The 25,683-nt window shown below is 38.3% G+C and overlaps 1 protein-coding gene across 1 annotated transcript in view; it reads right to left on the bottom strand.

The window, feature by feature from the left end:
- The window catches only part of LOC129242125 (transmembrane channel-like protein), a 107,148-nt gene that overhangs the window by 11,114 nt on the left and 70,351 nt on the right, over positions 1 to 25,683 (bottom strand). The window contains exons 7-13 of the mRNA XM_054878683.1: positions 20,868 to 21,056; positions 20,565 to 20,695; positions 16,068 to 16,178; positions 2,946 to 3,040; positions 2,718 to 2,814; positions 2,528 to 2,620; positions 2,227 to 2,382 (exon numbers count right to left, since the gene is read on the bottom strand). Of these exons, the coding sequence (XP_054734658.1) occupies positions 2,227 to 2,382; positions 2,528 to 2,620; positions 2,718 to 2,814; positions 2,946 to 3,040; positions 16,068 to 16,178; positions 20,565 to 20,695; positions 20,868 to 21,056 (872 nt within the window). The remainder of the gene's footprint in view (positions 1 to 2,226; positions 2,383 to 2,527; positions 2,621 to 2,717; positions 2,815 to 2,945; positions 3,041 to 16,067; positions 16,179 to 20,564; positions 20,696 to 20,867; positions 21,057 to 25,683) is intronic.

Below are 25,683 nucleotides of genomic sequence, written 5' to 3'. Positions count from 1 at the left end.
CCAAAACGTCGGGCAACGTATGGATACCCTGGCCATGCTTCAACATCGACGTCGGCGCAGAATATTCATGGCCTGAAGGTTATGCTGTGTATCTGGTGGGACCAGCTGGGTGTTGTGTATTATGAGCTACTGAAACCGAATGAAACGATTACGGGGGATGTCTACCGACGACAATTGATGCGTTTGAGCCGAGCACTGCGAGAAAAACGGCCGCAATACGCCGATAGACACGACAAAGTTATTTTGCAACATGACAATGCTCGGCCACATGTTGCACAAGTGGTCAAAACATACTTAGAAACGCTCAAATGGGATGTCCTACCCCACCCGCCGTATAGTCCAGACCTTGCGCCATCCGATTACTATCTCTTCCGATCGATGCAACATGGCCTGGCTGACCAGCACTTCCGTAATTACGATGAAGTCAAAAAATGGATCGATTCGTGGATTGCGGCAAAACCGACCGAATTTTTCACAAAGGGAATCCGTGAATTGCCAGAAAGATGGGAAAAAGTAGTAGTAAGCGATGGACAATACTTTGAATATTAAATTTGTAACCATTTTACGTCAATAAAGTTTCAAATTTCGAAAAAAAACCGCACGAACTTAAACATAGTCCTAGTTTTCCTATAAAGCGTGAGCATTCGATCCCGGACCATACCGAATGATAGCCTCACTCAAACCCATTTGGCCGAAGTTTGAGGATACTCTATATGATTTATATTTATTTATGGGATTGAGAAACAAGTTTGGAGTGAAAAATATGAGGATTTTTTTTATTTCTGTTTTATTAACGATTTTTATTAATTTTTGCGCCATCTTTTACGTCGGGATGTAAACGCTGAATAACTTTGTCATTTAACAACCGATCGACTTCAACATACATTTCAACAATGGATCGCTTTACAACGAAACAACGAGCTGAAATAGTGACGTTATACATCGAAAATAGTCGTTCTATTGTTCTAACTCAACGCGCATATCGCAAAAAGTATCGTGGCAAATAGGCACCGTCTGACAATACTATTCGTCATTTGGTGTCGAATTTTTTTGAATACGGGACAGTAGGAGATCGTCAACATGCCGTTTATCAACGACCAACACGTTCCAATGAACTTGTTGAAGCAGTGAGGGAAAACGTTGGCCAGGAGCCATCAGTGTCGTATCGTCGTCGCGCTCAGCATTTTGGCGTCAGCGAAACCACAATGCGACGCATTTTAAAGGATGATATAAATTTGTTTCCGTATAAAGTGCGATTGACACAAAGAATATTGCCGACAAACCATTGACGTCTCTTGGAATACACCCAAACAGTCGCTCGAATGGTTGCCACTAAACCCAAATTTTGAATTTTTGAATTTTTGAATAAAAAAATTGCCGCATTTGGGGAACTGAGAATCCACACGAGATCCATAAAACGCCATTGCATGATCGGAAAGTAACTGTTTGGGCCGGCATTTGCGCCAAAACCATCATTGGTCCAAATTTGTTACCGGGAAAACGTAACGGTCGATGGAAACCGATATCGATGGATGCTGGCTCATTATGTCTGCCCGTAAATGCATGAGAAAGGTTTAGACAGTTAGTGGTTTCAACAAGGCGGTGCGCTATGCCACACTGCGAAGGCAACAATTGAATTTCTGCAACGAAAATTCCCGGAACGTCCAGTGTCAAAAAGAGGCGATATCGACTGGCCCCCCAGATCACCTGACTTAACCCCCCCTGGACTTCATTTTGTGAGGTTCTCTGAAAAGTAAGGTTTACGCCAACGATCCCCAGACTATTGACTAGCTTAAGGCAAACATTCGTGCCGAAATCGACGCTATAAAACCCGAAATGCTTGATAAGGTGATGATAAACGCAGAAAAAAGATCGCAGCTTGTGTTTGTTAATTAAGGTGACCACTTGATTGATATTGTATTCAAAAAATAGTTTTAATAAATTGTAAATAATCAAACCAAATTAAAATACCTCACTTATACAAATCAGTTTTTTTTTCAAAGTTATTCAATGTTATTTATAATTATTTGGAATAAATTGCATTTTGTTTTAAATTTATTCATAATATGCGAGCTAGCAATACAAATGGCTTAACTTTGCCTCTGTTACATAAGTTCAATGGAAGTCAAATATCGAGAGCTTCTACTTATGAAATGTTTAGTCCGAAAAAATAAGGAGGAGCCTAATGTAAATATATGTGTGCATAAGAAGGAACAGTTATCTTACCGTGCCAATTGCAAGCGTAACTGTTGTCGCGGATGCCAATTTTCGAATAATCCCAGTGCGTCAAATATCATTGGCATAAAAAACGCCAAAAGCGTGATGGTGATGTTAACCGCATTGCGACTCAGCAAATTGCCATTACGCGCCAGTTGCTCCGAGCTGTGTGCGGAAAGCGTAAAAAAATTATTTTGGAGAATAATAAAAGCATAGCAAAGCATTGAAATTTTCAATTTGGAATAAATATCGAACGCATGATGCACAATAAAACGCATTGTGATAAAGTTCAGCGGTTAACTGTACTAACTTATTAACCAATTTCACAACAGTGTATGCCGAGGCAGCTAAAAGACCCATCACCACCACATTCACCAATATACGTTGCAGTATTATGCGCCAACTGAGGAATGAAAGCAGAGAGTTTCCATTAAGTGAAATAGAATAAAATGTTATAAATACCACATATTTTAAAATGCTATAAAATGCATTTGTCTCACTTGCGATTATCCTTCTTCTTTTCGGCCTCTTCGAGTAGTACCTCTTTGAAACCAACTACTACGGATGCGATTCTGTTGTGCGCGGTTTCTGCGTGGCCTATTTTTATAGTTGTTAGAAAATTTTGATAATATAAATTGTGAGTTTTTGAATAAGTTTATAAAGTCGATTTTTATGATTGAAAATGGAGAAGTTAAAACTGCATAAGATTTTCTTATCCTTCAACTTACCAATCATGAAATCCCAACCAGTGAAAAGTTTCCAAGTGAAAGTGCATTCATCGTCTTTTAAGGAGAGTTTGGAATTTCTTGAGTTCTCGGCCATTCTAAGAATTAAAAAATTTCGAGTTTTCAAAACATTTGTTACACTCGTGAAAATTAGATTAGTCAAAAGGAAGATGAAATCATTTCCACCAGTAGATACTTTTGTGTCTCGACACACATTTGATAGTTTTTTATTTCGTTATTTGGTTCGTACTGCATAAACTCTTCTGAAAATCTTTCCAAGATGAAAATGTGTCGGACATTTTTTAACAGTGTAAAGGATTCCATCAGGACAAATACATTTAGGACATTTTTAGGTTTTAGGATTGCATACTTGCAGCATAAGGCATTGAAGCAAGACATAGTTATCTGGACAACCAGGACATATGCATGTATATGTTTACTATATCCACCGGAGATAAAAATATACTATATTGGAAACAAATAAAAAAGTAGGATTTCGCAAGACTCCGTTGAACATTTATTGAAGAATTATGAGAGCATCGTATTTGATTAGGTTATCGCAGGACCGTTGTTTGGAATTCTGTATTTGGCAACGAACCTAAATCGGGTGTTTTTTACCTGCATTAGAACTTTCGATATCGATAACTATGGTTTGCCAGCTGAGAATGGCAAAGTGAGTTGACATATGCGGTTGGAGTAAACTTCTTAAGGACTGTACCGAAAACAAACTGCGCACATTGTTTAGGTAATAAAGTAACGAATTTTTTTTCCGTAAAAACTTTTTTGTTGATAGCAATAAGTAAATAATATAAATTTTTTAGATAATGAATTAAAAAAATATTCTATTAATTTCTGCTGAACCTTTTGCTTTATCCCTCTCATCACGTTCTGCAAACATCGGTTTGTGCCATACCGCAAAGATGAAGCCAGTTTTCTTTAAACTATTTCAGGTTACCAGCAGCTTGGCCTTATTTCTTATGATTTTGTTTCACAATAGCCCAATATCTCCCGATTGACCCAAATTATTTAGTATATGACGGGCTCTCCTCTTTTGCTACATAACTGAAGTTGTAATATTTCGAAAAAGTCAAAGTGGAATAGATGTACTGCACATTAGCTAAATCGGGCCAAAATATTGTTGACTGTTGCTGTCAACTGCGGCTTCTGTAGTTCTCGTGATGTAAAATGGGCAAGTTTTAAGATGTATTTAGAAATAGCTTGCCATTTTTCCCCTCGTTCACTTCACTCGCAAGCATAGGGTCTCGTCAAGGCCATCGTACACGGTTCTGGTTTGTTATTTTTGCGCCGTCCCATGAGATGTCGGCATCTGCCAGCTCACGCCTGATCGACCTTCTCCAAGTATTTTTTGGCCGACCGCGGCCCCTGCTCTTTTGCGGGTTTCGGGTTGCAGACCAGTGTCATTCTTGCGATGCTATCTAATGGTTTTTTAGCGTGTGACCTATCCATCACCGCTCTCTGCTTTTGATTTGCCATAGGTAGGGTTCCTAATGCGTTGATTTCCACAGCGCGTCGTTGCTGATGGTGTTCGGCTAGAATATTCTGAAGATGATGCGAAGACAAATAGCTTACTATAGGGATATATTTTTTCACTTTTATGCATGCTACTGATTCGTCCTCTGTATCACTTTTCTCTTTTATATAACACTATGGATCTGGTAATGTTCTAGAGTGCATTTTGACGTAAGTTCTATCATCAAACACAATGCACTCAAGGGATCTCGAGGTAATCAATCATAACATTTTCGCACTGACTTTTTAACGTTTGGCCTGTTGCCAGTAGGACTTTTTTTCTGTGCGTAAGTGTGCACAATTTTCCTTAATACTTTCATTTCGATTTGTGTTATTTTTATTTTTTTGCAAATTTTATTAATTTCAGCGGGAATAAGCAGTTAAAGTAAAGATAAGAAAATGTGCGCTCACGTATCTGCTTATTTGTTTTCTTGCATCGTGCTTTCTCGTTTTTTTGCCTTTGGCAATGCTATGCAATATTGCTTTTGTACCTCTATTCTTTTGATTATGTTTTGCTTCCCAACATTATTAGGACAACATTTTTTCAAAAAATTCCGACTGCTGATTTGTTTTTGTGTTGTTACAAGCTTGTACATTTCACCGCATTAAAAATCAGTAGGTAGGTAAGTAGGTAGAATTTGGCAGCGGGTTTTTAAACCGGCTCACTTAGATCATTGCTGATCCATTGTGATACCACAGTAGCAGTGCAACTGCTACTTCTCTTTAAACCAATTTGTTTTAAGAACAAACCCATTGATCTGGTCTCCAAGATTGTCAGTATAATTTAAGAACGATTAGTCAAAGTATCTAAACCTTTTGACATACCACCACATTAATGACTATAGTTTTAGTCTAACATACGCTACAATGTTTAGGAAGACGAGTCGAAAAGTTTACTTTTGGTTTCCTACAGTAGACGCCAAACTTTATCGTCAAGCTTTGAGCTTTCGCTGATAATTTGTTGAAAACAGGTGGTAGGCTTACAACGACAAGTGGGAAGAATAAGATGTCATCTAATATATGAGTTTGAATTTATTTTACCTGTCAAAATCAATACATCTAAAGGGTGTTTTTTTTAGAGGTTAGGTTTTCAAGTTGGCACTACTTTTTTCGTAGATGGTATTTTTGACAGCTGTCACTTGATTTATGCTCAGTTTGGTTTGCCATTTCATAATGAATAGACTTACACCTGAACAACGTATGCAAATCGTGCAAATTTATTACGAAAACAATGGTTCGGTTCGCGCAACGCATCGCGCGCTGCGTCCAATATTCGGTCGACATAATCGTCCATCAGAGTCACTAATTCGATTAACCATGGATCGGTTTCGCACCACGTTTGCTCTAGTGGATAATACGCATCCTCAGAGACGTCGTACAGTGCGCACCGAAGACGCTGGAGATGTGTCCATCCACTTTATGGAAGATTTTGCGGTAGGATCTTGGTTTACGGGCTTACAAAATCCAACTCGTGCAAGAATTGAAGCCGAACGACCATCAAGCGCGTCGCACGTTCGGTGAATGGGCCCAAGACGAGATGGCCACCGATCCCGATTTTCACAAGAAAATTTTGTTCAGCGATGAAGCTCACTTTTGGTTGAATGGGTATGTCAATAAGCAAAATTGTCGCATTTGGAGTGAACATAATCCACAAGCCATTGCTGAGACGCCGTTACATCCTCAAAAAGTCACTGTTTGGTGTACTCTATGGGCAGAGGGAATCATTGGTCCATATTTTTTAAAAAATGAAGCCGGCCATAATGTTACAGTCAATGGAGAGCGCTATAGAGCCATGATTAATGACTTTTTCGTGCCTGAATTGGACGATGTTGATGTGGACGACCTTTGGTTCCAACAAGACGGCGCTACGTGCCATACAGCCAACGCAACAATCGATTTATTGAAGGAAACTTTTGGTGAGCGCATTATCTCGCGCCGTGGACCTGTGGCGTGGCCTCCAAGATCGTGCGATATAACACCGCTGGACTATTTCTTGTGGGGCTATGTGAAGTCGCTTGTCTACGCAGATAAGCCCGAGACGATTGACGTCTTGGAAGAGAATATTCGGTGCGTTATTGCTGACATACGGCCCCAATTGCTGCAAAAAGTGATCGAAAATTGGGACTCTCGGCTGGAATTTATTCGAGCCAGCCGCGGAGGCCACTTGCCCGAAATCATTTTTAAAACATAATGGCAAACCCTTATCTTTATAATAAAGCTAAATTCTTGGCCATAACATTAAAAACATCTTGAAAACCTAACCTCTAAAAAAACACCCTTTACTTTGCAAAAAATAGGTCAAATGAATGCTTGATAGAAGAAGTTCTTTGCAGAATATGGGGTAATTCCAGTTTTTTTTGAAATTTTATTTTCTTTCTTTACCTTAAAATTTTTTGTTATAATAGGCGAAGAGGGCCACCAAATCTTTATTCTTAGATAATTACACCACTGCTAAATTAATTGGCCCATGAAGCTTAGCCAGAATCACTGTACAGATCCATAAGTAAAAAAAATTCTCAGCTGGTCGTCAAAAAATACCCACAGCTGAGATCACCTGATTCTAAAATGCTCTTTGTGCATAAATAATTAATAAATTTGATAGAAAATCGTTTAAAAAAGTCTAAGAAATATCGTACAAATTTAGATACTTCTCTGTAAAAAAATTTTAGTATAGCTAAGGAATATAATAGGACTATGAATAAGTTCGTGCGGTTTTACAACAGATGGCGTAACTTGATTATTATTCCATCGATCCACATTTCCAAACATTCATTGGAGAGCTACTGTCGTAAGGCACAAACGTCAGTATAAGTTTTTTATTTGAAGCGTAAACAACAATATTTTTACCACACTTGAAAATGTCGAGTTTCGTGCCAAATAATGTGTTTTTGCGGGGAATTTTTTAATATGAAGAAAAAAGCAGCCGAAAGTCATCGTATCTTGGTGGAAGTTTATGGTGAGCATGCTCTAGCTGAGCGAACGTGCCAGAAGTGGTTTGCACGCTTTAAAAGTGGTGATTTTGGCCGCGCCACCAAAGTTCATGGATACCGAATTGGAGGAATTGCTCGATCAAGATCCGACTCAAACGCAAGAAGAGGTTGCAAAAACTTTGGGAGTTGATCAATCAACCATTTCCAAACGTTTAAAAGCCATGGGAATGATCCGAAAGGTAGGCCATTGGGTGCCGTATGAATTGAAGCCAAGAGACGTTGAACGCCGTTTTATGGCATGCGAACAACTGCTTCAACGGCACAAAAGAAAGGGTTTTTTGCATCGAATTGTGACTGGCGATGAAAAGTGGGTCCATTACGACAATCCAAAACGTCGGGCAACGTATGGATACCCTGGCCATGCTTCAACATCGACGTCGGCGCAGAATATTCATGGCCTGAAGGTTATGCTGTGTATCTGGTGGGACCAGCTGGGTGTTGTGTATTATGAGCTACTGAAACCGAATGAAACGATTACGGGGGATGTCTACCGACGACAATTGATGCGTTTGAGCCGAGCACTGCGAGAAAACCGGCCGCAATACGCCGATAGACACGACAAAGTTATTTTGCAACATGACAATGCTCGGCCACATGTTGCACAAGTGGTCAAAACATACTTAGAAACGCTCAAATGGGATGTCTTACCCCACCCGCCGTATAGTCCAGACCTTGCGCCATCCGATTACTATCTCTTCCGATCGATGCAACATGGCCTGGCTGACCAGCACTTCCGTAATTACGATGAAGTCAAAAAATGGATCGATTCGTGGATTGCGGCAAAACCGACCGAATTTTTCACAAAGGGAATCCGTGAATTGCCAGAAAGATGGGAAAAAGTAGTAGCAAGCGATGGACAATACTATGAATATTAAATTTGTAACCATTTTACGTCAATAAAGTTTCAAATTTCGAAAAAAACCGCACGAACTTATTCATAGTCCTATTAAAGGCTGATCAATTTAGAGGAATCGGATTTTAAATCGAAATAAAATAGCGAAAATTCAAATTGATTGGGCAATCTTTATTGTTTTTGTGTAGAACCATTAATGACATTTATTTTTTAATGATATTCCCTTTCAAATGTTGGCCGCAACTGCGCTGTAATTCGGTCATCCGTAAACACCAATTTTGAATGACTCTCTGGAGGAATTTGTTCGGTATCTCGTGAATAACTTTAGTATTTTTGAAGCTGGTTTATCTACAATTTTTCAATGAAACTGGTTCATCCACAAATCATAAGACTTGTCATACCCCTACAAATAAAAATCCAAAGGCGTGATATTACACGATTTTGGTGGCCAATCGGCTGCTCCGAGACGAGAGAAAAATTTTCTCACCGAAACGACGGGGCAGTAAATCAATTGTTTCAGGGGCTGTATGGCAAGTAGCGCCATCTTGTTGAAATCAAATGTTGTGAAGCTCACGGCCTTCAATTTCCGGTATCATATAGTCGTTTACCTTGGTGCGATAGCGTAGATAGTACACTAAGTACACTTAGTGTACTTTTTTTAATAATCCGTGAAATAAATTTAATAATTTATTTTGAAAGTTTCCTTTGAATTACAGATTGCGAAGAAGAAAATAATATTTAATTAAAATTAAAATATTTGTTTGGGGGAAAAAAACTACTATTTTTACGTACAATTTTTGTGCAAATAGTTGAACACTGTTTTATGGTCGATCTTTAGCTTCTGGGCGATGCTATGGCCACTAACGTGCCGGCCAACTTCGATTATTTCTGTGATTTTATCGACATTATCAACATTTTCTTTAACATCAAAAATGTTTGAATGGAATCGACGCAATCAAAATTGTACGTAATTATCAGCACCATAAACAGCATTTACAATTTTAGCGGCCTGGTTTGTATTTTCGTCTTTATCAAAGACAAACTGTAAAATCTATTGAATTTTCTCTTTGCTGACTTCCATTGTCAACATCCAGTAACTCAGAACGGAATAGAACAGACAAAAAACTGCAAAAGGCTTTCTTCACTGTGAAATGCCACCTTGACAACGAGCATAAGCTTTAAATTATTTGATCCATACTTTACGAGATATCGATCACTACAGCCATCTACCGAGAAAAAAAATGAATTGATTTTTTCCTAAATTTAATATTTAAGAAATATTTCGAAACTAGATTTTTAAATATTAAAATAGTTTTTATGATTCCAGATATGGTTTACACCAAAATATCTCAGAGCGCCTATAAAATGAGAACTGTAAACTTTGAGGGGCATAAAATTAAAGAAATTACAATAAAACATATGCCTTCTTATTTTTCATAATCTATAAAAATAATATTGGGTGTTTTTTTAAGAGTTTGACAACCTAAAATGATAGTTGAAAGCAGAAATAATATTTGAATGAATTTTTTTATTATAATCTAATGATATCCGGCATATGTCCGCCGCGGACTATGAGTTACTTGGCCAATTCGATCAGTCCAAGATTTCATTACTTTTTCTAATAAAGTTGGGGCGTCTTGTTGGAACCAAATGTCATCGTTGCTTAGCTGATTAATTTTTAGAAACAAAAATTCAGTCAGCATGGCTCGATAGCGCTCGCCATTCACAGTAACGGCAGCTCCTTCCTCTTTTCGAAAGAAATAAGGGCCGATGATGCCGCCAGTGCTGTACGATCTTCCCGAACAGATTTATTTTATTCAATTCGGGAGCGTTAAACGAACTCCACAAAATTTACTGAACAGAAATACCAACACAGTTTGTCATTCTCAGCTGTCAAACCATATATATCGACATCGTTAGTTCACCTCGGGAATTAAAAATTTTTTGCATATTGTTCCACTGTGTTTTTGCCATCCGGGTGCAATAAACCCAAGAGCAATTTACGCTGGTTACTAAATGTAGATGTAGCAAGATTTCCCAATCAATTGTGTTGATAATGTCATGAAGGACAAAATAACAAGAAAAGAACAAAATGATATACATATATTTTGAGGAAAATATATGCGAATCCACATACAACATGCCTGTGAATAAGCAGTACACCTATTTAGAGGCACTTAGTTATTCCTTTTGTATTATACTGCTAAATATATTCATAGGTACTGAATTTCCATACAGCTCACAAATGTTTAATAAATAAAATTTCTGGTAGCAAAATGGCAACGCACATACACACATATATACATAAGAGCAAGTTCTTCTGTTTCCCATCATGACCAACGACACTTAATGCCGAGCACGTAATATCTACCTAGCCGAAGGGAGCCCTTGTGTGATCTTGAAATGACATCAATTTATGTGCAAATTCTGAATGCGTTAGAGATGTAAGTCCGGAGTAGCTGTTGAAGGAGCTAGTAAATTGTTCAATAGTAAAAATTTTATTGTAGACCGCATGCAGTAAAATGTGCCTTGAGTGTTGCTGTCGTGGTACAAAATAAACACAATTCTAGTGGACGTTTAAAGTTCAGTTAATACGCAGCTATTTTATCGTTGGATTACAAGATTATCTGTGCATGGTGAGGCTATTCGAATATTTTATATACATATGTACGAGTACACGCTTGCATGCGGGTATAACCAGCTCTATTTATGTGCCAAATACATATTTAGATAGATATAGGGCCCTTCAAAAGACGATGCCTAAATTTATATTCTCTCAGATTTCAATGTTTTTTTTTTTTTCAAAATACGGTTCTTAAAAAATATATGTGAAAATTACGTTATTTCCGTTATGTCCGTCATGACCACGTCTACAAGTAAAATCCACTAAAAAGTCCATTCGTGATTGCCTAATTGTTGAGAGCGTTGAGATATCGATGTTGAAGGATATTCAGCAATAGTTTGCGCTACAGTAACAATATTCTCAACAGATGTCCAGTTCCTTTTTTTATCCAGTATCCGAAACCAGTTTCTTGAAACCTTTTCACCAAACTTTGAATTGTTGACTCATTCGGACGATTATTTCCACCAAATAAATCACGAATTTTGCAATATGTTGTTCTTAAAGATCGACTATTTTTCTAATAAGTTTCAGTAACTTTAATGCGTTGTTCTGTCGTGAAAGATTGCATAAGTACATCGCCTAGTTGACAAATGTCAGAGATGACATAAAAAAATGTACCGCCTAGGTATTAGTAACTTTTGAAAGATCCTTTATTATATACAACCTCTTATTGTGGTAATGTCTCACGCGTGACTATTTTTGTTCTTGTTCTCGTTCAGCTACTTAGCTGGTATATGGAGCAAATCTGAAAGTTTTGAGTACAAGTCGTAATCAGATAGCCTTAATCCCAAGGGTGGATTTTTTGTTTGTATGTCGAGAGCGATGATTGCAGCATTGAATGTGGCACAAATGTAACATAATTCAATTATGCGCCTTAATTGACATCTCCTGCGCTATTGCCTTATTATATTTAATAAATAAAGCTGGTTAAATTTGTCATAACTCTAATGTGAATACGTGTGTAGCCACATACTTAGGGAATACTTGTATGTACATATGTGCCCTTGGTGTTGCGTTTGTTTGTCCATGAACACATCATTATCCTCAAGTGGTCATCAGCAACCAAGACAAACCAGTTTTTTTAAGAATTTCTCATCCACTTGAGCGCCACCACAGGGCATTACAGCTTGGGTATGAAGGGAGACTGTTTCGTTTGGCGCTGTTGCTTCATCTAGTTGCCCCTGGACTTGTTTTATTAACATTTCATTTCGTCTGCCATCATACTACTGTGGGCAAAAAGTAAGGTGAATTTATTTGTCAAACTTCGCGGGATTAAAATTTCGCTGTAGTTATTTTTTCATGAGTTGGCAGCACTGTTAATAACATCTGGGCCAACTTTTATGTGAATGTCAGTAATATATATCAGTAATATATTTACGCTTGTGTTTACCAAACGACCAAGAGTGCATTTTTCGATTTTTACAATGTCTGATTTGATTGAGCAGAGAAGTGCCATCAAATTTTGTTTTCGGAATGAAATTTCGGCTGCGGAAACGTTTAGCATGTTGCAGAAGGCATTTGGTGATTCGACAATGTCGCAGAAAAATGTTTATAAGTGGTACAAAGACTTCAAAGAGGGTCGAGAACGTGTTGATGACTTGGAGCGCTCCGGACGACTACCGACGTCAACAGATGACCAACACGTCAATAAAGTGAAGAAGTTAGTGCTGTTAACTGCTAAAGACCTTACTGATATGATCGGAATATCAGAAGGATCTGTGAAAACCATTTTGAAAGACCATTTGGGCCTACGAAAAGTCAAATCTCGTTTGGTACCGAAAACTCTCAATTTCTTGGAAAAAAGTCGTCGCGTTGATGTGTGTGAAACAATGCTTTCAGACTATCAGGACAAGCTCAAATGCATCATAACGGGAGATGAGACTTGGATTTATGCTTACGACCCTGAAACAACCGACCAATCAAGCGAATATCGTGCTAAAGGCGAGGCCAGACCGAAAAGAGCACGTCAAAGTCGTTCAAAAATAAAGGTCATGATGACAGTTTTTTTCGATTTTCGTGGTGTGGTGCACTATAAATTCCTTCCACCTGGCCAAACTGTTAATAAGGAATATTATTTGAGCGTTATGCGTCGTTTACGTGAAGCAATTCGTCTAAAAAAACCAGAATTGTGGGCCAACAACTCTTGGTTTTTGCATCACGATAATGCACCGTCTCACTCTGCACTCGTTCTTCGTGACCATTTCGTCAAAAACTCCACGCATATCGTTCCGCAACCACCGTATTCGCCTAATTTGACTCCGTGTGACTTCTGTCTATTCCCAAAACTCAAGAGACCACTCCGGGAACGCGTTTCGAGTCGATTGAGGAGATAAAAGCTGAATCGAAGAAGGTGCTGATGGCTATAGCGAAAATGGACTATTTGGATGGACTATTTCATCGAGAGGGGATTATTTTAAAGGGGATGAAATTGATTTACAAGAATAAATAAAGATTTTTCATTTTACAACCAAATTCACCTTACTTTTTGCCCACAGTGTATGTAGTGATCTGTAGTCTCTTGGTGTGAACATTTGAAATTATCCCATTCCTAAAGCAGTAAAGCAAGTGCGGGTATTGTGGTATACCTATCTGTTTATCGCCCATAGTACTGAGTAATTTTACACGATTTTAATCAAACCCAGTCGATAACCAGATGTGTTCATGAAATACCAAAATGTTTTTTTTTAATAGCTGTCGTCCTCCGGTAGACAATGGCAAACCTCCATAAAGCAAAGCTTCTCGTAAAAAAACATGAAATGGAACAAAATTAAGACGCACATCACAAATTGGAGAAATAGCTGGGCTAAAAAACCAACAGAACAATAACTATTTGGTGACACTATTGAATGCAGTTTTCTCAAGCTGCAGCACGTTGAGCAAAATCGAGCATAGAGGATTCAATGATTTACCACCCACCTCAGTTGGTACTTGAGTTGTCGTATATTTAGTACAATTCTGGATAACTCTGTCACCGAAGAGCAACCATTTCCCTTCGTGTACTGCCAGTGACCTTTAAAAAGCAAGCTTCAGTCTACTTTTAACGATACCCAAATCTCTTAATAGTTGAAATGAGGTTGGTGAAGTAGTCTCTTTCTTTGTTCAGCTACCCTAAGCCTAATATTGTTTTAGCCAATTCTTAATTGATTTATTGCCTCCAAAGTGGATCATTTCTATTTTTATGTTACAGGTAGCAGCGCGCAGAAAATGCCATACAAGTACTTTTACCTTTGGTTGTTTAGGAGCTTTATGTAATTGGCCACGTAATTAAACAATTTCAATATATACGAAATATTTTCTTACATTTCTCTTCCACTCTCTCCCTGAGTTGATTTACTTCATGAGAAAATGTATCATAGTTAGCAAGCAAGCTGTTTCTAAGGTAACACCAACAACTTTTAATTGGATTTAAATTCGGACTTTATGTTGGCCACATCGTTACTTCAAATAATTCATTACTGATCGATTGCTCCCGAAGATACTCCACCATATTTTCTATTACCATGGAAAGATTATGAAATCTTTACGGCTTATCTTAGCTATTTTAGTAAGGGGTATAACTCCGTTTGATGTGATATACTCAAAATCATTGAAGAACCACCAACATACTTTTCTGTACGTTGTACGTGGGATGAGCCATCGTCCATCGTATTGAAGTTGATTTATTTTGGTCCCTTTGAACCAAATTACCAGTTCTTGACAGTGAAGATAGCCACTGACTTTGGAATGTGGCCAAAATTATTCGGTGAAAAAAATATTTTCCAAACAGAAATTGTTGAACAGTGTAATCTTGAATTGTAATTGAAATTGTGGAACTTTGTACTCCATGTATTACTGAAAGAACTCCGAAAGTTTTCAATTAGTCTAATTTTAAATATTTCCATCTATGAGAGGAAGGTCTACACTCCGGTAATACTCGTAAGTATGGATGCTGCCTTTAGTTGTTTTGGACTAACTAAAAATGCCAAAAACAAACACGCACGTGACAATTCAGTGGCGCGTTGCGCCGTCTTTGTGACTTTTTTTGTATAAAGAATTCAATAATTTTCTGTACTTTAATATCGTAATAAAATATGGTCAAAGGACCGAAAATAATAAATATTTGTATCACCTAAACGAAATATAATAGTTGAGGGACGACCGTAAAGGTAAGCCTTCGAGTGCATTTCTGCCATGACAAATATTATAAAAAACCATCTGCCGTTCGGAGGCGGCATAAAGCTGTATGTCACTTCATTTGTGGGACAACATCAAGACAAGACGCACACCACAAAATACCTAGGAGGAGAAGCGTGGCCAAATACCCAATAAAGGGTGTAAGCGCCAATTATATATACTCGTATACAAATAAATTCATGTTTATTAGGGCGGGTCGATTTAAAAATCGCTCATTGCTCTGTGAAAATCGTATTCTAGGGATCAAAATAAGAAACTTTGCCGAAGGAACCTTACCTCTAAAACGAATTCTGATGCCCCCCAATTTGGGTCAAGCGAAAAATCCCACTTTGACCCATTTAGAGTGCTCCAATCGAGTCCAAATGTATGACCGACCCCCACTAACTTTGGACGGCCGATCCACCCGTACCAGTGACACACCCCCTGGAACTCCCCTGGGGGGTTCCCCATACAATCATTTCAAAATATCACCATTTTTGGCCTTTATATGAGAAAAGAAACTAAAAAGTTCGACCTAAATTGAGGGACATCAGAATTCGTTTTAGAGGTATGGTTCCTTCGGCAAAGTTTCTTATTTTGATCCCTAGAATATGATTTTCACAGAGCAATGGGCGATTTTTTTGCCTCTCCACAAATCGACCTGGCCTAATGTTTATATATATATTTACAAACAAAATCTTTAAAAATAAGTCCCCTTTGGCAAAGTTGTGGCAGTAAAAGGAAAATATGTTTGTTTTGTCACTGCCAAGCAAGGCATAGAAAAAAGTGTAAAATTTATGAATACGTCAAAACTATTTTGATTTCGATGGTTCCTTATTCTAAATGTTGGTAAGTAAAAATAATGTTGTAATTTGCATTTGACGAGTAATGCTTTGGTGGGCTTTGTTCTTACACGTCATATTTGTACTATTATAGCTAATTTATTTACTAGGTATAGATTTGATTTATATACTTACTTCCTTAAGGTTGCCACAAAGCTGTAAATATAAACGACAACAGCTGTTAGAAAGTATGCCATTGGTAATTTATAACCCAATGTACTGGCGCCAGAAATATTCGAGTAATAACTGAAAGGATACAGAACAAATTATGATAAATTCGGGAAAGAAAAAGTTTGATTTTCGAATAAACAGATGTATGTATAAGTAAATATGTAACTACTAGCACAAAGACATCTTACTTTACATGCAAAAATAAAGCTCAATCAGAAAATTTGGTATTTTTGAAGACTTTCACAAACATAAAAGGTCTTCTACTAAAGACGGGTCAATGATGACCGACTGTGGCAGTTTTGGCTGCCATGTTGTTTTAGCAACGTCTAAATTATATAGAAGTGTGTCGTGTAAATTATATAGAAGTAAGTTTATTACCATAAGTCTCAATACTAATTTCATTTACACGGTTTGGCTCTTCAAAGTCAACTCTCCAACGTTTGCCAGCTAAATAACGGTTCGGTAAACAGTCAGTTCTCATTTAAACCCTAAAACGGTTGAGAACATCCCAGCTGTTAGCGAAAGATAATTTCTCGCCATACAGAAGAACTTTGCTTTTCACAAACTTCAACGTGGCGAAGCTTTGTCGGGGCTTGAGTCTGTACCCATTCTAATTTTAAGGACCAAAATTGGCATATATAGGATGACTCCAGTTCACATGCGATCCATTAGGTGGAATTTCATAAGGAGCACTGCAACAATAACCTAGTAGCGAAAATGGCAGAAGTGGTGGTCAAACTTCACAGATAGAAGATGAAAATATCGAAAGATGGTTAAACTGAAGTTATGGCGAGGTTAACTTCCAGTTAATGCACATCCTGATAGGTCTGGGTTGCTACCTGAAGAATTTGCACCGCTTTTGCTCAGTAAGTCATGAAAGAGTTGATGCGAGGTAGGTATGTGTTTTTCTTATGTTACCGATTTGCAACGAGCAGACGCATTAAGCAGCTTTATTACATAGAAGATCTGATAAGCCAAGAAAACTTAACCGATATCAAGGTGACTCAAGGTATGTTAGGGGTAAGATTTACTCAACAATGAGCGATATGCAACATATATTAGAGCTCGCAGAGTTAAGTGTAGTATCCATTACGAGGTCAGTCCTAGTTAAGCAGATGATTATAGACTAAGAAACGAACCCGTGAAGTCGACATGGTGGGAGAAATAGAAGAAGCGGAAACAGTGAAGAAGCGGAAACAGTGGAAAAATTCAAGGGCATGCAAAGTTTAACAGACTTGACGGTAGTAACGGGAATTTGGATTAAGGGCCCGACCGACGGGATGAAGGCTTTCGATGCTTGGTCCTCTTAAAGAAATGACCATTGCATCTATAAAAAATGTGTGTTTTATGGTGATTTGAAGCCGGTGACTTAACTGGCATTTACTTCTTCGAAATCGACGTTGGTACGGTCGTCATTTCTGCAGAAGGATAGGTGAGTTGGAATCATCTCAGCACCTTCTTCTTAGTTGCCCTGCTCTCCTTGGGCAAAGATTCAGACATCTGGGCTCTCACTGCGAATTAAATATCAAACAACACACCCAGTGAATTTATAAGTAGCTTCAAGCGATTAATACAAATGTAATTAGTCACTAGTCGTAAACCTCCAATTAAGGCCCCTTCTTCTTTTTTTGCACCCGCGTGGTTCTTTTCCCACTGTTCTTCCTTTGTATGGAATCACAAGGGAAGAATTTTGATTCTGTGACCAAGTGGGCTCCTCGTGTGGGCAGCCATTTATACTATCCTGAGTGTGTGACGTCACAATTGTGCAACTGGTGATTGTGAGAATAGAAATTTATGCGAGTATTATTTGTGTAATTTCTTCTTCTTTAATTCCTTTTCGCGTCTTCGGATTGAAACTGTACGAGTGTAACATCATGCAAAATTACTATCATTCTACATCATGCTTGGCATACGTGGGCTTTTTAAATATAAAATAGTAATTTTGTTAAAACCTCATACACAGTTTGTTTCAACATCGAGCCAACCTTATTCGAAAACCCTTTACTTGGCTCAATACAAAGTTATTCCTGAGCTGAAAGGCCCCTGCATCTTTACAGTTTAAATAAAAACATTAATGTGGGGGAGGGAATTTTTGGTCCCACAGTCGGAAAATTCAGCCTGCACAACGAAACATCCGGTAACGGACAGAGGCTGATGGACTTCGCCGGGCCCGAAACATGGTAGTCTGCAGCACCAGATTCCAGCATAAAAAGATCCGCCAAGCTACCTGGCTGTCCCCTGATCGAATAACACGAAACCAGATCGATCATGTTCTGATAGATGGAAGACACGCTTCTAGTGTATTAGATGTACGTACGATCAGAGGACCCAACATCGACTCGGATCATTATCTTGTTGAAGGCAAACTGCGCACACGCCTCTGTGCAGCAACATTTCTCGTTCCCTAATACCGCCGCCGAAGAAGAAATCGGATTCCGGCGAGCTCGAAAGAAGAGTTGGTACGACGAGGAATGTCATGCTGTCGCAGAAAGAAAGGATTCCGCCTATAGAGCCTCGCTGCTATAGGGCGCAACGCGAGCCATGTGGGGCCGCTACAGAGAGTTAAAAAAGGAAGAGAGACGTATTATCCGAAAGATGAAACGAGAGGCCGAAATACGTGAGTGCCAGGAGCTTGAGATGCTGGCCAACAGGAACAACGCCCGAAAATTCGACCAGAAAGTTCGGCGGCTTACAGAAGGTTTTAAGGCCGGGACGATTTCCTGTAAGAACAAAGACGGCGAACTGCTGACTGATATCCAGAGCAATCATAAATTATGGAGCGAACACTTCTCGAACCTATCAAATAGTGACAGCTGCGCATGTCACAGAGAATATGAAGATCCCGATACCCCAATCGTTGACGACGGAATTGACTTTCCGCTACGCGACCATGACGAGGTGAGAATAGCGATGACGCGGGTAAAGAACAACAAAGCCGCGGTCGCCGACGGATTGCCGGCTGAGCCATTCAAAAATGGCTGCGACGAGCTGGTAAGGTGCATGCATCAGCTTCCATGCAAAATATGGTCGGATGAAAGCATGCTTGCCGATTGGAATTAAAGTGTGCTCTGCCCAATCCATAAGAAGGGCGATCCTGCAATCTGTGCCAATTACCTCGGGATTAGTCTTCTAAATATTGCCTATAAGGTTCTAGCGAGCATATTGTGTGAAAGGCTAAAGCCCTCGTAACCGACTGATTAGACCTTATCGGTGTGGCTTTAGACCCATCGACCAACTATTCACAATACGCCAAATCCTGGGAACGATCCATGAAAGGAGAATCGACACACACCATCTTTTCGTCGATTTCAAAGCTGCATTCGACAGTACGGAAAGGAGTTACTTGTATGCCGCGATGTCTAAATTTGGTACCGCCACAAAACTAATACGGCTATGCAAGATGACGTAGCTCAACACCAGCAGCGCCGTCAGAATTGGAAAGAACCTCTCCGAGCAGTTTGATACCAAACGAGGTTTCAGACAGGGTGACTCGCTGTCGTGTGACTTCTTTAACCTGATGTTGGAGAGGATCGTACGAGCCGCAGAACTTAATCCCTCAGGCACAAAAAAAACGAAGTACCTCCTCTCTTCAAACAAACAGTCGGCGCACTCGCGTATCGGCACCCACGTCACTGTTGGCAGTTATAATTTCGAGGTTGTAAAAGACTTCGTTTATTTAGGAACCAGCATTAACACCGAAAAAATGTCAGCCTAGAAATCCAACGTAGAATCTCTCTTGCCAACAAGTGCTACTTTGGACTAAGTAGGCAACTGAGCAGTAAAGTTCTCTCTCGACGAACAAAACTAACCCGTCCTAACGTATGACGCAGAAGCTTGGACGATGACAACATCCGATGAAGCGACGCTTGGAGTGTTCGAGAGAAAGATTCTGCGTAAGATTTTTGGACCTTTGCACATTGACAACGGCGAATATCGCAGACGATGGAACGATGAGCTGTATGGGCATTACGACGATATAGACATAGCGCAGCGAATAAAGATCCAGGGGCTACGTTGGCTGGGTCATGTCGTCCGAATGGATACAAACGCTCCGGCTTTGAAAGTATTCGATGCGGTACTAGCTGGTGGTAGCAGAGGAAGAAGAAGGCCTCCTCTGCGTTGGAAAGATCAGGTGGAGAAGGACTTGGCTTCACTTGGTGTGTCCAATTGGCGCCGGTTAGCACGAGAAAGAAACGACTGGCGCGCTTTGTTAAACTCGGCCAAAATCGCGTAAGCGGTTATCGCGCCAATTAAGAAGAAGAATGTTCCCGCATCGTCCAGGTAATGAATTATCCTGTAGAGACCCAAAATATTTCTGTGAAAGTCATAAAATATTCCAAATTTTATATTCGCATAAGAAATAGCAATTTTAATTTACTGGTGAACTCCCTTCAAGTTTATGTGCAGATATGTACATTCACATATTTATGTACACATTTTTGTGTATGTCTGTATATTTACCCGTAAAACATTGGCGAATATTTAATATAACCTTCAAACTCCCAAAACGTAAAGAAATTTCCAGCCACTTTATACTCATGCTCGGTCATACGTTTACGTGGATCCGTCTCATCCTTTTTCGTTGCAAAATACTGTGGAAATGCAACAAAAATATTTATGTTTATAAATGAGAACAATTTAAGAAGATTACGACGAGTGATGAGTGAATGATGAAAAGTAAGTAAGATTTGATAAACGAGAAGGTATGATGACGTGAAAACTCGACATTGACGAAATGATTGAAATCAGTCAGTTTAAACTCACCTCAGGCCCTATGACGAACGCCACCAACGGTATGGCAATCATGGTATTCACCCACATAAGCCAGCGGAGAAAAGTGAAATGGGATGCGACGCCGGAACCGAAATGCGACTCGATCTCCTTGATGCGTAGCTCCCAGGGAATTAAGACGGTAAGGAAGCTTACGGTTTCGCGCTTCCAATGCAACCAACGCTGAATACAATATGGCAGGAGTCAAAATTAATTCTGACAATTTTCTAGTCTACTTTGCTGGTATGAGTATTTATGTGCATGCGTGAAAGTATGTAACTTAAAAACACGATCTTACATAGTACGTTACCTGTGACAATTGCGTATATGAACATTCTTACATACTTACATATCAATTTATTTCTTTACATTCACCTCCATTAAAATTAAAATTTCCAGTGCTCGCGTAGAGCATAAAGTGTATTACTTATAAATATATGTCTTTTGTAGGTAAGCACATTAGGGCGGCCCCTTGTTGAAAACTATTCGCTATGAAGCATATTAGTCTAGTCATCTGGTAGTTTGACCTGGAAAGTTTTGCGGGAGTTTTGAAACTGGATAATTTTTATAGATTTTGGGATGCGCCTAAAAACAGGTTTTTACAATATCTCCATTCCGAGGCATTTTATGAGAAAAACATATACAAAAATAAACTAGAGATAATTTCCTACATTTTATGTTATAACGATTTTTTTGTAAAATCAATAGTTTTTGGCGTATGAGCGCCACAAAGTACATTTTAACAGAGTAAGCAGCGCGTTTTTTTTATCGTTATCCCCTGTAGGCCTAAACCACATGTGATGCACACTTTCGAAAATTTAGCGCAATCTCCTACGTTTTAGCATTCCTGATGGACCAGGCGTTGCGAGTTTGTCTTGGACACCGATCAAGACGTCGCAGACTGAAATCTCGTCCGCATCATCTGCGATACGATTATCAGACTCATCACAATCCTTTTCGTTGTCCGTTTCATCAAACGTTTGCTCTAAAATAGTCGCAGTTTCTTCTTCTTCATCGTAGTCCAATTGCACTTGCGAATTTTTACAAGCACCACTACAATTTGTGCATATAATGGATCATTTTAACCCAGCTTTTCTGCATCCACAGGCCATCTGACATCCCTTTTTACATTTACACGAAATAAGTTTTAACAAGGATTCTGGAGCTGGGGGCTCGAGTGTCGTAACAGGAACTAACCCATTTTTGTTACTGTTCCATCCCCATTGCTCTGCATTTTGTTCATTCCCGTACCACTGCTGAACCTGGTGATAGGTTCGGAATGAATGCTCTCGAGTTGCTGCCTCTGTTCATTCGCATATGAACCTTTTTTTTATATTTTCAGCTGGCGGTGCTTGATACATTTTTTCCATGGTACTGTGCATCGGCTGCGACCAAACCATTCACATGCTGAAGACGCTCAACAATTGCTCGACCCCAATCTCCATTACGAGCTCTAGCAAGTTCAGAAATACTATTTTTCATTGATAATTTTCGCACACTGTACACAACGCTTCGCTTGCACAACCGCTTCTGTTTTTGTTTTGCTATAAACTCTGCTGTTATTTCATAAGCACATAAAAAACAATAGTCTTTGAAAGAAAATGTTGGGTGCGAGGATCGCAGCGGTAGTTGAGGTGTCGTGACATCACTTTCTCTACGCAATGATGCAGCGATTAACTTTTCATTGTTGTATCGTTTTCGGCATACGTCATGAACCACTATCGATTTTATTCCCGCCAAAAGTTTAACTTTATTGACATTTCTTTTAACACTTTAAAGCGCGAAAGTCTCCAATCCTTTTTCCTTCACTTCAATTGTTTCATTTTCTAATAATGGATTATCACAAATAAAACAATTTCTTCCATCAGAAGCCATGACTCTAAAAACACAAACTACACTGTAAAACGATAGACGTATACGGATGACTCAGTCTAAACTAGATACTTCTCTTCAGTTCTACCGACAGATGTTTCGTTGAAGGTCGAGAGAGAAAGGGACCCTACAACAAAGTCGACACATTACTCTTATATCTGCTTTTCTAAAACCTACTATAGTAGAAGGTTATTCTAGAGAAATATACGAAAAAACGTGGTGGTGTAGGTTAATATTACTTTGTGGCGCTCGTACGCCAAAAACTATTGATTTTATAAAAAAATCGTAATGACATAAAATGTAGGAAATTACCTCTAGTTTAATTTTTTATACATATGTTTTTCTCTTAAAATGCGTCGGAATGGAGATATTGTAAATATCATTTTTTATGCGCCATTTTTTTGAATATGGCGGCGCTAGCGTCGCAGATACGAGGTGGCTAAGTTGAAATTCGAAAAGAGCATGCCAAAATCTATAAAAATTATCTAGTTTGAAAACTCCCGGAAAACTTTCCAGGTAACTCCCTTTTTTTACCAAATGACTGGACTGTATCATCAGTTGCAGTTGTTTACAGTAATCCAACCATGATGCCAAGCTACCAATTGAGGAAACTGGCTTACTTGTTTTCGTATTTCTCAAAGTATCATATCGGCCCCCTTATGGCAAAAGCATGAATGTGCAAATTTTCTAATTTTGAGTTATTGAGTTCATTTGTTTGACCTATAGATGCTCAATTTTATTCCAAAAAAAAGAGGTTGTCTGTAAAGTCGGTTTACTGACGATAGTTTAACGTGATAACGTCATAAGAAAATACTGATTGAATGGTTGCATTTTTCAAAAGAAAATTTTAATTTTATTTGTTTGATAGATATTTTGTATGGATATAGAGAATGAGTTAACATTAACATAACATAATATACTTTAACATAACATAACATAACACAACATAACACAACATAACATAACATAACATAACATAACATAACATAACATAACATAACATAACATAACATAACATAACATAACATAACATAACATAACATAACATAACATAACATAACATAACATAACATAACATAACATAACATAACATAACATAACATAACATAACATAACATAACATAACATAACATAACATAACATAACATAACATAACATAACATAACATAACATAACATAACATAACATAACATAACATAACATAACATAACATAACATAACATAACATAACATAACATAACATAACATAACATAACATAACATAACATAACATAACATAACATAACATAACATAACATAACATAACATAACATAACATAACATAACATAACATAACATAACATAACATAACATAACATAACATAACATAACATAACATAACATAACATAACATAACATAACATAACATAACATAACATAACATAACATAACATAACATAACATAACATAACATAACATAACATAACATAACATAACATAACATAACATAACATAACATAACATAACATAACATAACATAACATAACATAACATAACATAACATAACATAACATAACATAACATAACATAACATAACATAAGATAACATAACATAACAAAACATAACATAACATAACATAACATAACATAACATAACATAACATAACATAACATAGCATAACATAACATAACACAACACAACATAACAAATTACCCCGTATTAAAGCACTTATCAACAGCTTTCATTTGATACCCATATTGTACATACACAACCAAAGGTTACCCGGGTCCACGTTTTGACCTATATCTCGAGACCCCAGTCACGGAGCGGCATGAAAAATATTCTGTACTAAAGCATTCACCAACAGCTTTATTTGATACCCATATTGTACATACACGTCCGAAGGTTACCCGGGTCCACGTTTTGACCTATATCTTGAGACCCTATCTACCAATAGGTATTCAAACTATACGGAAGTCATCTTCAATACCTACTTAACAATGTGTGTAAGTTTGATTTAATTCGGTTCAAAGTCACGGTGGGTCCACGTTTTGGCATATAATTCGAGACCCTAGTCATCAATAGGTATGAAAATTACCCCGTATTAAAGCACTTATCAACAGCTTTCATTTGATATCCATATTGTACACACACATTCTAGGGTTCACGTTTTGGTCTCTATCTCGAGACCCTAGTCACGGAGCAGATGGAAATACTCTGAACTAAAGCATTCACCAACAGCTTCCATTTGATATCCATATCGTACATACACATCCGAAGGTTACCCGGGTCAACGTTTTGACCTATATCTCGAGACCATATCTACCAATAGGTATTCAAACTATACGGAAATCATCTTCAATACCTACTTAACAATGTGTGTAAGTTTGGTTTAATTCGGTTCAAAGACACGGCGGGTCCACGTTTTGGCATATATTTCGAGACCCTAGTCATCAATAGGTATGAAAATTACCCCGTATTAAAGCACTTATCAACAGCTTTCATTTGATATCCATATTGTACAAACACATTCTAGGGTCCACGTTTTGGTCTCTATCTCGAGACCCTAGTCACGGAGCAGATGGAAATACTCTGAACTAAAGCATTCACCAACAGCTTCCATTTGATACCCATATTGTACATACACATCCGAAGGTTACCCGGGTCAACGTTTTGACCTATATCTCGAGACCCTATCTACCAATAGGTATTCAAACTATACGGAAATCATCTTCAATACCTACTTAACAATGTGTGTAAGTTTGGTTTAATTCGGTTCAAAGACACGGCGGGTCCACGTTTTGGCATATATTTCGAGACCCTAGTCATCAATAGGTATGAAAATTACCCCGTATTAAAACACTTATCAACAGCTTTCATTTGATATCCATATTGTACAAACACATTCTAGGGTCCACGTTTTGGTCTCTATCTCGAGACCCTAGTCACGGAACGGAT

This window comes from Anastrepha obliqua, chromosome 3 (genome assembly GCF_027943255.1).
Source record: "Anastrepha obliqua isolate idAnaObli1 chromosome 3, idAnaObli1_1.0, whole genome shotgun sequence".
NCBI lineage: Eukaryota > Metazoa > Arthropoda > Insecta > Diptera > Tephritidae > Anastrepha > Anastrepha obliqua.
This window is presented reverse-complemented; position numbering and strand designations above follow the sequence as displayed.